Consider the following 14647-nt stretch of genomic DNA (forward strand, 5'->3'; position numbering starts at 1 on the left):
TTCTTGAAGGTCTCGAGTGATGGCGCAGGGGGTTAGGCTACGTGAGCAGGGGGGGTTAGACTAGAAGACCTCCCAGGTCCCTTCCAGCTCTGTCCTGTAGTGTTTTGTAGTCTCCTACAAATGCACTTACTGGTTTTCATTCAGGAAACACGGTGCTGAATACGAAGGAGGTGCAAACAGGGATGAACTCCAGCAACCGGAAGCAGAATTCTGCAAAACGACACAAAGCAGGTTTCAAAACTCGTGTGGTAGGTTCAGGGACGTTCAAAGCGGTATCCCTAGTTGACCATTCAAGGACAAATATGTCATGCCGGAAACAATGCTTCTGAGAAGCAAGAGAAGCCTCGAAAGAAGCCAGCAGTTTGCAGAAATATTTAAAAAGAAAACTTTGGGGAGAAGAAAATGACAAAAACGTCCCGCATTACGACTGGCCTGTCCCACTTGTGCTGGCAGAGGAGGCATGCGACGAGTCCCGTCAGACCAATTATTCCAGCTGGTGGGATTCAGGAGCAGGGCCTTCTCTGCTGTGGCTCCTGCCTTCTGGAACATCTTGACCCTCCCTCCTGCCGCCACCCATGTAAGGTTGGCCTCCATCCTCCAACCCTCTCGTAAGGGCCTAAAGACCTGGCTCTGCCAGTTGGCCTGGGGGCCTCCAGTGAGGGAATAGCACAATGGAGGAGGTTGATTGGATAGTAACAGATTCCCCTTCCCTCCCCCATTCCATCCTCAGCTTCGCCACATATATCCTTGACTTTAATCTTTGGCTTTAGTTTATGTAGGTTTTAAAGTGCATGTAATTTTTTATGTCTGTCAACCATGATAGATAGATAGATAGATAGATAGATAGATAGATAGATAGATAGATAGATAGATAGATATACAGACAGACAAATATAGATAAATAGTGATAGATAGATATAGATAGATAGATAGATAGATAGATAGATAGATAGATAGATAGATAGATAGATAGATAGATAGATAGATAGATAGATAGATAGATAGATAAGATAGATATAGATAGATCTAAGATAAGATTGATAGATGGATGGATGGATGGATGGATAGATAGATAGATAGATAGATAGATAGATAGATAGAGATAGATAGATAGATAGATAGATAGAGATAGAGAGAGAGAGAGAGAGAGAAAGATAGATAGATAGATAGATAGATAGATAGATAGATAGATAGATAGATAGATAGATAGATAGATAGATAAGATAGATAGATAGATAGATAGATAGATAGATAGATAGATAGATAGATAGATAGATAGATAGAGATAAGATAGATATAGATAGATAGATAAGAGAGAGAGAGAGAGAGAGAGAGATAGGTAAGATAGATATAGATAGATAAGATAGAGAGAGAGAGAGAGAGAAAATCGATCAATCTTTAATTTTAATTTATTTAGGTTTTAATGTGTGTGTATTTTTTATATCTGTAAACCACCCAGTTACCTCATGGAAAGATGGGCAGCCAATATATTTTATTAATAGATAGAAATAGATACATGGACGGATGGACGGACAGACGGATGGACTGAATGACTGACTGACTGGTTTAAAACCGCCCAGAGTTGTTATCTCATGGTAAGACGGGCAGCCAATAAAATTTAAATCAATCAGTCAATCAATCAATCTTACATACACACACACATATATCATCAATCCATCTTTGGTTTTAATTCATTTAGGTTTTAATCTGTTATGTATGTCTGTAAACCACCCAGAGTTACCTCGCAGTAAGATGGGCAGCCAATAAATTTTATAAACAAGTAAGTACGTATGTACATACTCTACTTACAAGGGTTACTACTGACCACCTGCTTGCAACTGGGAGCCCAGAATGACTGAAACAGCAACAGCAAGAATGCACAGCAAAGTATGGTAAGCCAAAGGCCTTGGTTACAGAAGATTCCCCCTTATTATTTCACAAGTACGGCTAGTCCTTGACTTAATGACCACAGAATTCCCATTGTCAGCAAAGCGATTGTTAAGCGAGTTGCAGTCTGTTTTATGACCGTTCTTGCCACGGGTTGGAAAATAAACCTTTCAAACAACCCTTAAGACACGGGCCTGGGGACTCCAGGGTGACGCGGAATCCATGAGGTGATCAGCTTGATGGTTGTCGCCAGAGAGTTTGGGGGTTTAGTGGGCTTTGCATTGGGGTGGCAGTTTATTTCTGTAAGCTGCCCAGAGGCACTGTAAATGAGTTGGCTGACCATATAAATTTACTTAATAAATAAATACATTTATTTATAAAAGCCACCCAGAGTTACAGCAGCCTATACATCTCATAAACTAGCCAATCCATAAATAAAGAACACCTTTGTGGAATGCAGAACTGGTGCTGCTTCCTCAAACACAGAAATATGGGAAACAACAAATTCCCTTTCTTAATTTCCACTTGGGCCTGTAGTTTCGGTTTAATGTCTTAGAATTCTGCTAAAAAGAATTCTAATAAATGCTACTGAAGCAAAACTTCCAGATCCGTCTAACCATCCTCTCCTTGATTAAATCTATGACTACTAAAACCTTTGTGTCTGTACCAGAGTAACAGAATAGAAGTAGCTAATATCACTTGATAATGCCTTGGTAAGACCACACTTGGAATAATTTCATCCAGTTTTGGTTGCCAGGATATAAAAAACGATGTTGAGATTCTAGAAAGAGTGCAGTGAAGAGCAACCAAGATGATTAGGGGACCGGAGGCTAAAACATACGAAAAACAGTTCCAGGAACTGGGCATGTCTAGAATAGATTAATGAAAAGAAGGATTTGGGGTGACATGATAGCAGTCTTCCAATATCTCAGGGATTACCACAAAGCAGAGGGGATCAAGCTATTATGGGATGGACTGAGCAGAGGGTTGGACTAGAAGACCTCCAAGGTCCCTTCCAATTCTGTTATTCTGTTAAAAAAAGCATTTTATGACATAACACAAAATGCCATATAATGGTGGTTCTCAACGTTTTCTTCACCACGGAGCCCCTTTCAATGCCCTTTCTAGCCACGGACTGTGGCCATGGACCCCCAAGACTTCACTCAAATTTAAATCTTAACATTTCTTCAAGGCTTTGCGGACCCCGTGGTGATATTGCAGCCCCCAGGCCTCTGGGATCACAGGTTTAGAACCACTGTCATAGACACAGAACATTTCCTACGGTCAGTTCACACCGTAATATTTCACCGGGCTAGACAGTTGTACAAGAGCTACGTTCAAGGCAAACACACCTCTGAGCGTATCCCTGAATTTTTAAGAACACTTCCAGCGAAGGCAGCGCATTAAGAGCTCTGCCACTTTGAAGGGACTGAGACATCTGGGAAGGAAATACCTCTGAAACAAGGATCCAAGGGATCACAGTTTGTCTAGTAAAAAGTGGAATATTAAGCTGCTGGTTTAAGCTTTCCAAGCCTAAAGCGTCTATGAGCAGAGGTATTAGTCCTGTGTATTGTGTCAATGGCAAGAAGTACAGATAATCCTCGGTTTACGGCCACAATGGAGCCCCAAATTTCTGTTGCCAAATATGACCCTTGTTAAGTGAGATTGGGACCATTTTACGACTTTTCTTGCCACCGTTGTTGTGTGAGTTGCTACAGTTTGTTAAGTTAGTAACACGGTTGTTAAGTGAATCTGGCTTTGCTTGTCAGAAGGTCGCAAAAGGGGATCATGCCATAAATAGGAGTCACTTGCCAAGCACCTGACTTTTGGTCAACGTGATTATGGGGATGCTGCAACAGTCATAAGTGTGAAAAAGGGTCATCAGTCACTTTCCTCAGTGCCGTTGTAACTTTGAACGGTCACTAATCGAACTGTTGTAAGTCAAGGACCACTTGTAGTTTGGCACACACTGAGGAACAGTTCTAGCAGCTCTCTGCAACCATTTAAACCAGGTGTGCCTCTTCTTAAGGAAGTTTCCCCACCGTGGCAACTTCAAGATACGTGGATCTCAATTCCCAGAATTCCTCAGGCAACATGGCCGACCGTGGAATTCTGGGAGTCGAAGTTCCACATAATTTAAAGTTGCCAGTGTCAGGAAACACTGTTTTAAGAGCCACACCGCTATCCTCAAAGAAAAGGCTTGTTGCATTTTAAAGGCACGTCCTTCGGTGATCTGAAGAGGGGCCTCTCTGCATCTCTGTGCTGATAAAAACAGAGTTGAACATAACCAAACTTCCCAACTAGGGCTCTCTCTATTGGCCGAGACTGAATCCGGAAGGCCACCTGCAGCTGCTCTCCACCGGAAGTTTATACAGGTAGTCCTTGGCTTATGACAGTTTGTTTAGTGGCCGTTCAAAGTCACAACGGCACTGAATAAAGTGAGTTATGACCATTTTTCAACCTTACAAACTGTTGCAGCAGCCCCATGTCTGCGTGATCAAAATTCAGGCAATTGACTCATATTTATGACGGTTGCAGGATCCCGGGGTCATGTGATCCCCCCTTTGGTGACCCTCTGACTAGCAAAGTCAGTGGGGAAGCCAGATTCGGTTAACAACTGTGTGGCTCTCTTTAACAGTTTGCAGGGATTCACTTAACAAATGTGGCAAGGAATGTCTCACTTAGCAGCAGGAATTCTGGGAGTTGAAGTCCCCCCCCCCATCTGAAAGTGGCCAAGATTGAAGAAACACTTCTGGCTGAGGAATTCTGGGAGTTGAAGTCCATACCCCATCTGAAAGTGGCCAAGATTGACAAACACTCTTGGTGGAATTCTGGGAGTTGAAGTCCACCCATCCCCCATCTGAAAGTGGCCAGGATTGACAAACACTCCTGGCTGAGGAATTCTGGGAGTTGAAGTCCACCCACCCCCCATCTGAAAGGGGCCAAGATTGACAAACACTCCTGGCTGAGGAATTCTGGGAGTTGAAGTCCACCCCTCTGAGAGTGACCAAGATTAAGAAACGCTGGTATAATGTGTGAGTGAACCTGAATGGCTGTAGCTTGTAAACCATGGTTTAAGACTTAGCTCTGTGATGGTGAACCTGTGGCATGCAGAGCCCTCTCTGTGGGTCTGCGAACCTTCGCCCCAGCTCAGCTCGACCGCGCATGCGCACCCACCTCCCGCTGGCCAGCTGGTCTTCGGGTCTCTGCCATGCATGCGTAGGGGGGCAGGGCGTGTGCGGGAGGTGGGGGGCCTGCACTGGAGATGCATGCGCCTGCATGGGAGACGTGCACACATGTGTGACGGATGTGCGCTCATTGCATTTTGGGGGGTGCTCTCTCAATCTGCTTTGGGCACTTGGTGCCGAAAGGTTAGCCATCCCTGGCTTAGGTTAACCTAGGCACCCGGCTAAATCAAGACTAAGCAAATTAGGGCTTAGTGCAAGCGGTGAACCAAGCCTTGCGGTGAGGGATAATCGAAGAAAGGCTGACCTGTGGCTAAAACCCCCTTCTATCTGAGGGCTCGATCTCCCAGGGAAAACTCACCTCAGTGGTGGGCAAGCCAAGCTGGGCTTGAAAGGTGGGCGTCCTATACAGTGTGCTGCCGGGCTGCTGGTGGGTACATGGTGGGTGGTAACTCCTCCCCCTGTCCATGGTGAGGGGCAAAGTGAGCATCAGGCCTTGTGCTGCTCCATGGAGGAATCGGACGCCGGTCGGTTTCTGGGGGTCCAAAGAGATCCCTTATCTCGGCCCTTCCCTCTGCAACATATCCTGACGGGAGCGGCGGGAAAAGAAAGAAAGGGGAAAGGTTAGGAACAGAGCAAATTGGCATGACAGGTAGTCTCCGACTTGCAACCGTTTCTTTAAAGTGCAAAGTCACAACGGCACTGAAGACAGGGACTTATGACGGGCCTTCACGCTTACGAGGGCTGCGGCGTCCCCAGGGTCACCGGGATCAACACGTCCGGGCATGTTATGTATGATAACGTCACTGTTCTGGGGTCGTGTGAGATCACCTTTTGCCACCTTCCCAGCCGGCTTTGGATGAGCAAAGTCAACGGGGGAAACCGGATTTGCTCAGCGACGGCAGGATTCGTTTAACAACCGTAGAGATGTGGGTCGTAAAATGGGACAACGCTAACTTCATGCCTTGCTTGGCAAGGGAAATTTGGGGTTCGATTGTGATTGTTAAGTGGAGGGTTACCTGTGCAGGTAGTCCTTAGCTTACAATCATTTGTTTGATGACCGTTCAAAGTTACATCCGCGTGGAATAAAGTGACTTATGATTGGTTCTCACACTTATGACCATTGCGGCACACCCTGCCCCCAATCCCCAGTTTAGGTATTTGGAATCAGCATGCATTTATGTCTGGGGATCATGTTATCATCGTTTATGACCATCTCAGCTGATTTCTGACAAGCAAAATCAAAGAGAGAAGCCAGATTCGCTTAACAAAGTTGGGCTTCACTTAACAACGGCAGTGATTTGCTTAACAACCATGGTGGGGACAAAAATCATAAAATTGGGTGCCGCTCATGTTTAACAGCTGCCTTGCTTTATGTCAGGGGTGTCAAACTCAGGCCCTCAGGCTGGATCTGGCCAAACGGGGTGCTTAAATCCAGCCCATGGGGCCGGCCTTGAACTATCAAAGGTGGTGCCTCTGGCAGCTAAAACGAGCTGGGTGCGGGGAGCCCGTCCCCCCCTGGCACCACACTTTCACCCTCCATGGCCTCCTGCAGCACTCTGCCTGCTGAAACCAGGCCCCAAACAGGCCGAAACAGGCTCAAAATGAGCCAAAAAACGGGCCCAAAACAGGCCGAAAAAGGCCCCAAATGAGCCAAAAAACGGGCCCAAAACAGGCCGAAAAACAGCCAGGTGGTGTGGGAAGCATCCGTCCCGCCCCCCCTGTCTCTGTCTCCCCCCCCCCCACACACCGCCCTTCCCTCCATCCCCGCCCCACCGCCGGCCCGCAGAGAACTACAATACTGATCTGGCCCTCAAAGAAATCCAGTTTGACACTAAGCGACATATTTGTGAAGTGAGTTTTTCTCCCATTTTACGACTTTTCTTGCCACCGTTGTGTTGAGTGAATCATTGCAGTTCTTATGTTCCAAACACGGTTGTTATAAGTGACTCCGGCTTCCCCATTGACTTCGCTTGTCAGAAGGTCGTAAAAGGGGATCACGTGACCCCAAGGGGACACAACAACCGTCATAAATATGAGTCAGTTGCCAAACATCTAAATTCTGATTATGTGACCATGGGGAGGCCGCAATGTGTATGCGTGAAAAACGGTCATCTTTTTTCAGTGCTGTTGTAACTTGGAACGGTCACTAAATGAACTGTTGTACGTTGAGGATTAACTATACTCAGATTTATACAGCTTCATTTTCAAAGTCTTATTTTCTCCCATCTAAAATATATCATGAAGGGAAATAATGAATTCGGCAACTTTTCAAAATAGCATTTTTTTGAACTGAAATAATATGTTGGAACTGCTACAATTTCCAAATAAATCCTGTCTTACTGGGCTAATCGAAACTCATTTAGCGCATGTCATCTAATTTGAATAAAAAATATTCAATATTCTTAGAAATGCTTTGGGCTAAAGAAAGAAAAGTTAAGATATTTGTGTAGCAAGTAAAATTAATCTGGGGTAATGTTTAAGTTATTTTACTAAAAAAAGGGCACCAATAATGCTTAATTAGATTCCAGACCATTGAGGACACTGGAAAAATTTCCAAGAAATCCAACATAACTGCAGTCTCCTCTACTGGAAATAAAAGAAAAATTGATCTCAACTGTATGTTTCAAACATTCATGTAATTGCTTCCAACTGCAGTGTTATTTTAAAAATGAAAATAAAATGATTTGGAACATTTTCTTGAATAAGTCCCCTTGTGACCAAAAATTGCCAAGCACTTGGCAAAAAAATGACAGCTGTTTGTTTTTTTTTTTAAAGATTTCTACAAACCGAGTTTGACTTCATGGATGCATCCATCACGTTTTCTTGGCAATAACATGTAAGCAACTTCCTAAATGCTTCTCCTAGGATAATTTCCAAATTCGCAGTCTCATCAATATTGCCATGTGTCAGAGATGACAGAACCATGAATTTGGGGTGACAGGCCAGCATTCAACTAGGGGGGGCCATGATAGGCAGTGTTCCAATATTGAAGGAGCTGCCTCAAAGAAGAGGGAGTCAACCCATTCTCCAAAGCATCAGAAGGCAGGGCAAGAAACGACGGATGGAAGCTAGTGCATTCAGTTTTGGTCTCCAGGATGTAAAAAAGATGTTGAGACTCTAGAAAGAGTGCAGAGAAGAGCAATAAAGAGGATTAGCGGGCTGGAGGCTAAAACGTATGAAGAACGGTTGCTGGAATTGGGCATGTCTAGTTTGATGAAAAGAAGAACTAGGGGAGACATATAGCAGTCTTCCAGTATCTCAGGGGCTGCCCCAAAGAAGAAGGAGTCAAGCTATTCACCAAAGCACCTGAGGGCAGGACAAGAAGCAATGGAGGGAAACTAATCCAGGAGAGAAGCAACTTAGAACGAAGGAGAAATTTCCTGACAGTGAGAACAATGAATCAGTGGAACAACTAGCCTCCAAAAGTTGTGGATGCTCCAACACTGGAAGTTTTAAAGAGATTGGAACAGCCATTTATCTGAAGTGGTGTAAGGGTTTTCTGCCTAAGCAGGGGGTTGGACTAGAAGACCTCTAAGGTCCCTTCCGACTCTGTTATTCTACTCTAATTCAAGGAGAGAAGCAACCTGGAATTAAGGAGAAATTTCCTGGCACCAAGAATAATTAACCAGGGAAACGACCAAGAGAATCAACCTAGAACTGAGGAGAAATTTCACCTCAGTGAGAACAATTAATCAGTGGAAGGACCTGTCTCCAGAAGTTTTGGGTACTCCATCACGGGAGGGTTTTCAGAAGAGACTGGACAGCCATTTGTCTGGAATGGTAGAGGGTCTCTGGCTTGAGCAGGGGGTTGGACTAGAAGACCTCCAAGGACCCTTCCAACCATATTATTCTGTTAACACCTGACAATTCTTTTTGGACGTGCACCTAGTTCTCACACAGTTTTTGGAGGCTGTGGAGGCCTCACAAGATGGGCGTGCTCTGTTGGGGCTTTTGGAAGTGAAATATGTAAAGAACTGTTTGTTTTGTGTGTGTGTTTGTGAGGGGGGAGAGAGAGGGAGAGGGAGAGGGAGAGAGAGAGAAATCATTCACACAAAACTATCCCCTCTCCACCCACAACTCTACCAATCTGCAAAGCCAGAAAGTTTGGGGATTGCCATGCTTAGGAATTCATGACGAAACAATGTGAAAACAAGATGGCAAAAACAGGAAATCCGTAGAAGACCAACCTTCGTTAAACATGAGTCAGTTGCCAAGCTGTGACCACGGGGATGCTGCAAAGGTTAAGTGTGAAAATAGTCATAGGTCACTTCTTCCAGTTCCACTGTAACTTTGGACAGTCACTAAACCAACTGTCGTAATCCAAGGACTACCTACTTACGACCACAATTGAGCCCGAAATTTCTGCAGCTATGTGAGACCTTTGTAGGGTCCCTTTTGCCACCTTTCTTGCCAAAAGTTTCTAAGAGAATCCCTGCAGTTCTTAAGGTTGTTAAGTGAATCTGGCTTCCCCTTTGATTTTGCTGGTCAGAAGGTCGCAAAAGGGGATCAAATGATCCCAGGCCGTTGCAACGGTCATAAATACGAGTCAGTTGACAAACATCTAAATTTTGATCACGTGACTACGGGGACGCTGCAGCGGTCGTTAAGCGCGAAAACCAGTCATAAGTCACTTTTTTTTCAGTGCCATTGTAGCTTCGAGCAATCACTAAATGACTGCTTTGTAAGTCCAAGGCTACTACTACTTGTACCTAAATCTTCCAATATACAATCCTGTCGTAACCAATCAGGTAGAGAAGCATCTCTCAGCCTCCTTCTGGGAGGTATAATTGGGCAATTAAAAACCATCCCTATCGCAGCTCTGAAAAAGACGCAGCGTTTTATTGTTGTCAGCCCTTTATTTATCGCAACCAATGTAAAATTAGCGCTTGCGGGAAAGCGAACGAGATACCAGAAAACCAAATGAGAAACCAGCAGTAGCCGCTCAGGGTGGCTGAAAAAAACTGACATGAAGCTATTGGCACATCGCTTGGATCCTTCGGGTTTTTCGCCCACCCCACAATTTCTAAGTCTTAAGTAAGCAGTTCTGCTCCCCCCCCCCCGTGCACCTCCTTTTTCCCCCAAGTTTGTAACCGCATTTGATAGGAAATCTACAGCCGGCGATTCCGGTAAGAGCTGCAAAGAACGAGCTTCGCTTACTTACGGTTTCACGGAGGGTAACTTATTACGGAGGGGAGAAAAAAAATCAATAAGGGAGAAAGCAGAGAAATCTCGTTCTGCATTATCCTGCTGTCACTAACAGCTCGGAGCAGCGAAAGGGTTTTTGCTGGAGGGCTAATTCTGCTGTGAAGGGTCAGCTTCCAACTCTTAGAAGGGGTGCTGAAGGTTTGGCGCACAAGGGTGATTGAGAGACGTCGTGTCAGGGGAAGCGCCCGTCAAAATCCAAGAAATCTTCTGATGCTACCGCTTCGGATTCAGTAAAAGTCCTTTTCTCTGTAACAATGGGAGGGCCTAAGGTTTCCCTTCTTGGATTTTGAATGGAGCTTCGCCTGACATTATACAAGATCTGAGGCAATAGGCGTGAAAATCACATATAGAAAGTTATCCCATGTTCCCAACCCCCCACCAACAGTTCAAACTGGCCATCCGATCTGAGGTATGTATAATGTCATGTGGATGCATCTTCGGGTGGCGTTTCACACACCCGGCATGCCAAGATGGTTGACCTTGGCCTAGAGAGAGGTAAGAGGCTACCAGTAAGCAAGTGAGCATAACTAAGAAAGCATCCCAACTTTTAGAATGCATCAACTTCATCCTCCAGCCCAATTATTCTCTCCCCCGTCCCACTTTCTATGGCAGCTGGAAAGAGAACTAGCGGAAGGAGGATTCTTGGAGGCTGACACATCCAGAGTTTGATCACACCTAGAGCACTGCATCCAGTTTGGGTCATCACATTATGAAAAAGATGTTGAGAAAAAGTGCAGAGAAGAGCAACCAGGATGATTAGGGGACTGGAGGCTAAAATATATGATGAATGGTTGCAGGAACTGCGCCTGGCTAGTCAAGGGAAGAGAAGGACCAGGGGAGACAGGATAGCAGTCTTCCAATATTTGAGGGGCTGCCACAGAGAGGAAGGGGAGTCAAGCTATTTTCTAAAGCACCCGAAGGCCAGAGAAGGAATAATGGATGGAAACTGAACAAGGAGAGATTCAACCTGGAAATAAGGAGAATTTTTCTGACATAACAATCAACCAATGGAACAGACGTTTCCCTCGGAAGTTGTGGGAGCTTCATCACTGGAGGCTTTCAAGAAGAGATTGGACTGCCATCTGTCAGAAATGGTGTAGGGTCTCCCGCTTGGGAGGGGGGTTGGACTAGATGACCTACAAGGTCCCTTCCAACTCTGACTATCTCTTATCTGATCGGTGGTTGTCTGAATCAGCGGTCCCCAAGCCTTCTGGTTCCAGGGACCGGTTTCAGAAGAAAAAAAATGGTCTTCCACAGACTTTTGAGTGAGTGGGTGGGGAATAGTTGCCCCACGCCTCAGGGGTTGGGGGACCCCTGGTTGGGAACCCCAATCCAGGAAAGAAGCTACCTGGAATTACGGAGAAACTTCGTGACAGTGAGGACAATTAAACCAGTGGAACAACTTGCCTCCAGAAGTTGTGGATGCTCCAACACCGGAGGTTTTTAAGAAGAGACTGGAGGGCCATTTGTCTAAAATGATATAGGGTCTCCCGTTTGAGCAGGGGGTTGGACTAGAGGACCTCCAAGGTCCCTTCCAGCTCTATTCTGAATTGAAATTAACGAAGGAGAATATCTGTAGCTCAGAGTTGACATGAGGGAGCTCAGAGTTGACATGAGGGAGTCCTTGGTGCTCTCTGAGCTTGCTTGTTTGATGCAGACGTTTCATTAGCCAAACTAGGTAACTTCATCAGAGCTATTACCATTACTATTAATCCTCCCACCCTTCCTTTTACCCATCTCCTCCCACTTATGACTGTAACTTTGTCGCTTGTATCCTTATAATTTATGCTGACTGTTTCCTGGTATGATTGGATTGCTTATTTTTACCCTATGACTATCATTAAGTGTTGGACCTGATGATTCTTGACTCTTGATGAATGTTATCTTTTCTTTTATGTACCCTGAGAGCATTTGCACCAAGACAAATTCCTTGTGTGTCCAACCACACTGGGCCAATAAAGAATTCTATTCCAATTCTGTTTCTAATGATGATGTTACCTAGCTTGGGTAAGTGGCTGAAATTGAGCGGAAGGAACCTGAGGCTGGCCAGGAGGCACACAACTCAAACGCTGCTGACCCCAGCGTCCTAACCATTAGCCAACGCTTCCCTGGGAAACATTTCCATTATGACACCGAATTACAATCCCTGTGGGGTCGTATCCAATTCCACATCGAAGAGGCAGGAACGTTTCCTTGAAGAGGCAGCATTTAATTAGTTGCATTGATAAAACTTTTGGCTGACTCTGACAAATGGCTGTAGAGGTTTGGCCTCACAGAACTCAGAGCATGTCTTATAGGGGTGGGGGAGAGAGACACACACACAGAGAGAGAGAGAGAGAGAGAGAAGATGAAGGAGGAGGAGGAAAGAGAGAATGAGAGAGAGAGAGAGAAAGAGAGAGAGAGAGGAGAGAGAAGAGGAGAGGAGAGAAGAAGAGAGGAGAGAAGAAAAGAGAAGAGAAAGAATAGAGCGATAAAAGAAAGAGAGAGAAGAGAAGAGGAGAGAGAGAGGAGAGAAGAGAGAGAGAGAAGAGAGCGATAAAAGAAAAGACAGAGAAGAGAAGAGAGAGAAGAGAGAGAGAGAAGAGAGCGATGAGAAGAGAAAGAAGAGAAGAGAGAAGAGGAGAGAGAGAGAGAGAGAGAGAGAAGAGAGAGAGAGAGAGAGGAGAGAAGAGAAGAAAAGAGAGAGAAGAGGAGAGAGAGAGAACAGAAGAGAGAGAGAGAGAGAAGAGAGAGAGAGAGAGAGAAAAGAGAGAGAGAAGAGAGCGCTAAAAGAGAAGAGAGAGAAGAGAAGAGAAGAGAAGAGAAGAGAAGAGAAGAGAAGAGAAGAGAAGAGAAGAGAGATCCTCACTGCTAGTAATTTATGCCATCAAACACAGGGGGCAAAGCCTTCCTCGTGGGAAGGCACAATTTCAGACCGCAGCAGGAGGAAAACTCTATTTTTCATGTCCTAGAGGTGCAGCTATGTTAGATTTTAGAGCGGGTCCAAGGACAGATTGGGCGAAACCTCAGTAACTGTGGGAGGGACGTTGGGAGTCCCAGTGGACACTCACTTAAATATGAGCCAGCCGTGTGCATCGGCAGCCAAAAAGCAAATACAACCCTTGGTTGTATAAACAGAGGCATAGAATCAAAAGTATTTGAGGGGCTGCCCCAAAGAAGAGGGGGTCAAGCTATTCTGCAAAGCACCAGAAGGCAGGAAAAGAAGCAACGGATGGAAACTAATCAAGGAGAGAAGCAACCTAGAATTCAGGAGAAACTTCCTGACCGTGAGAACAATTAACCAGTGGAACTCCTTGCCTCCAGAAATGGTGGGTGTTTCATCACTGGAGGTTTTTAAGAAGAGACTGGGGAGTCACTTGTCTGAAGTGGTATAGGTTCTCTGGTTTGAGCAGGGGGATGGACTAGAGGACCTCCAAGGTAAATTCCTGCTGTATTCTGATTGATTGACTACCTTTGAGAAATGAATTAAGGACATTTTTACAGCTTCTGCAAATGCAGCAAAAAAAAAGTGACACAATAGGGCATCGTAAGCCCGAAGTGGGACAATTCACCACGGCCAACTCACTGTAGCAAACTCGCCGTGGGGACAATTCTCCAAATAAAAAATAATAATTTCAATGGAACCATGGCCAACAACAACAAAGTAGGAAAAATCAATCCAGAAATACAAAGAGTTGCAATGATTTCAACGAAAATGGGGCCAACCCATTAATAAAAGCAACTGAATGAAATGATTCATACAGATAGTCCTCAGCTTACAATAGTTTGTTTGGTGACGGTTCAAAGTTACAATGGGGGGAAAAAAAATGACGTGACCATTTTGCACAGATGAACCCAGGAGGAAGTCCACGCATCTCAACGTTGTCAACTTTGAGAAACACTGCCGTACACAGATGTGAGAGCTGACACCAGCACCCAAATTCTCAAGAACTCACACCGCTGCCCACCCACCCACTTGCAGGAGGAAGCAACTACTCACCAACGTCTAATAAAGCAACACAGATGGATAGCTTTTCAGCTCTGTTGCCTTTTCAGCTCTAACTTCCTCCCCCAAAACTTCTGTTTCCAAAGTGGCAAAATAAAAAATAAAAGACTAGCAAATGCAGAAGCGGCCCTTCGTGAGTGGGACAGCCAGAAAGGCCAGACAAAATTCATCATGGGTTTGTTTCCCACCCCAAAAAAATAATCATGCAAACAGGAGCTATGCTTTTATCTAAGGCAAGGGTCTTCAAACTTGGCAAGTTTAAGACTTGCGGACTTCAATTCCCAGAATTCCTGAACTAACATGACTTGGAGGAGGAATTCTGGGGATTGAAGTCCACAAATCTTAAAGCTGCCAAGTTTGAAGACCTCCGATTTAAGGGTTA

The 14647-nt window shown here is 45.0% G+C and overlaps 1 protein-coding gene across 2 annotated transcripts in view; it reads right to left on the reverse strand.

The window, feature by feature from the left end:
- SBNO2 (strawberry notch homolog 2) overlaps positions 1-14647 on the reverse strand; it is a 133165-nt gene that overhangs the window by 95714 nt on the left and 22804 nt on the right. For both annotated transcript variants that reach the window (XM_087922699.1, XM_087922698.1), the window contains exons 2-3: positions 5434-5658; positions 131-210 (exon numbers count right to left, since the gene is read on the reverse strand). In XM_087922699.1, coding sequence (XP_087778825.1) covers positions 131-210; positions 5434-5562 — 209 coding nt within the window. In that variant the 5' untranslated portion in view covers positions 5563-5658. The remainder of the gene's footprint in view (positions 1-130; positions 211-5433; positions 5659-14647) is intronic.

Source organism: Pseudonaja textilis, chromosome 1 (assembly GCF_049901715.1).
Source record: "Pseudonaja textilis isolate UNSWEBS1 chromosome 1, rPseTex1.2, whole genome shotgun sequence".
Taxonomy (NCBI): domain Eukaryota; kingdom Metazoa; phylum Chordata; class Lepidosauria; order Squamata; family Elapidae; genus Pseudonaja; species Pseudonaja textilis.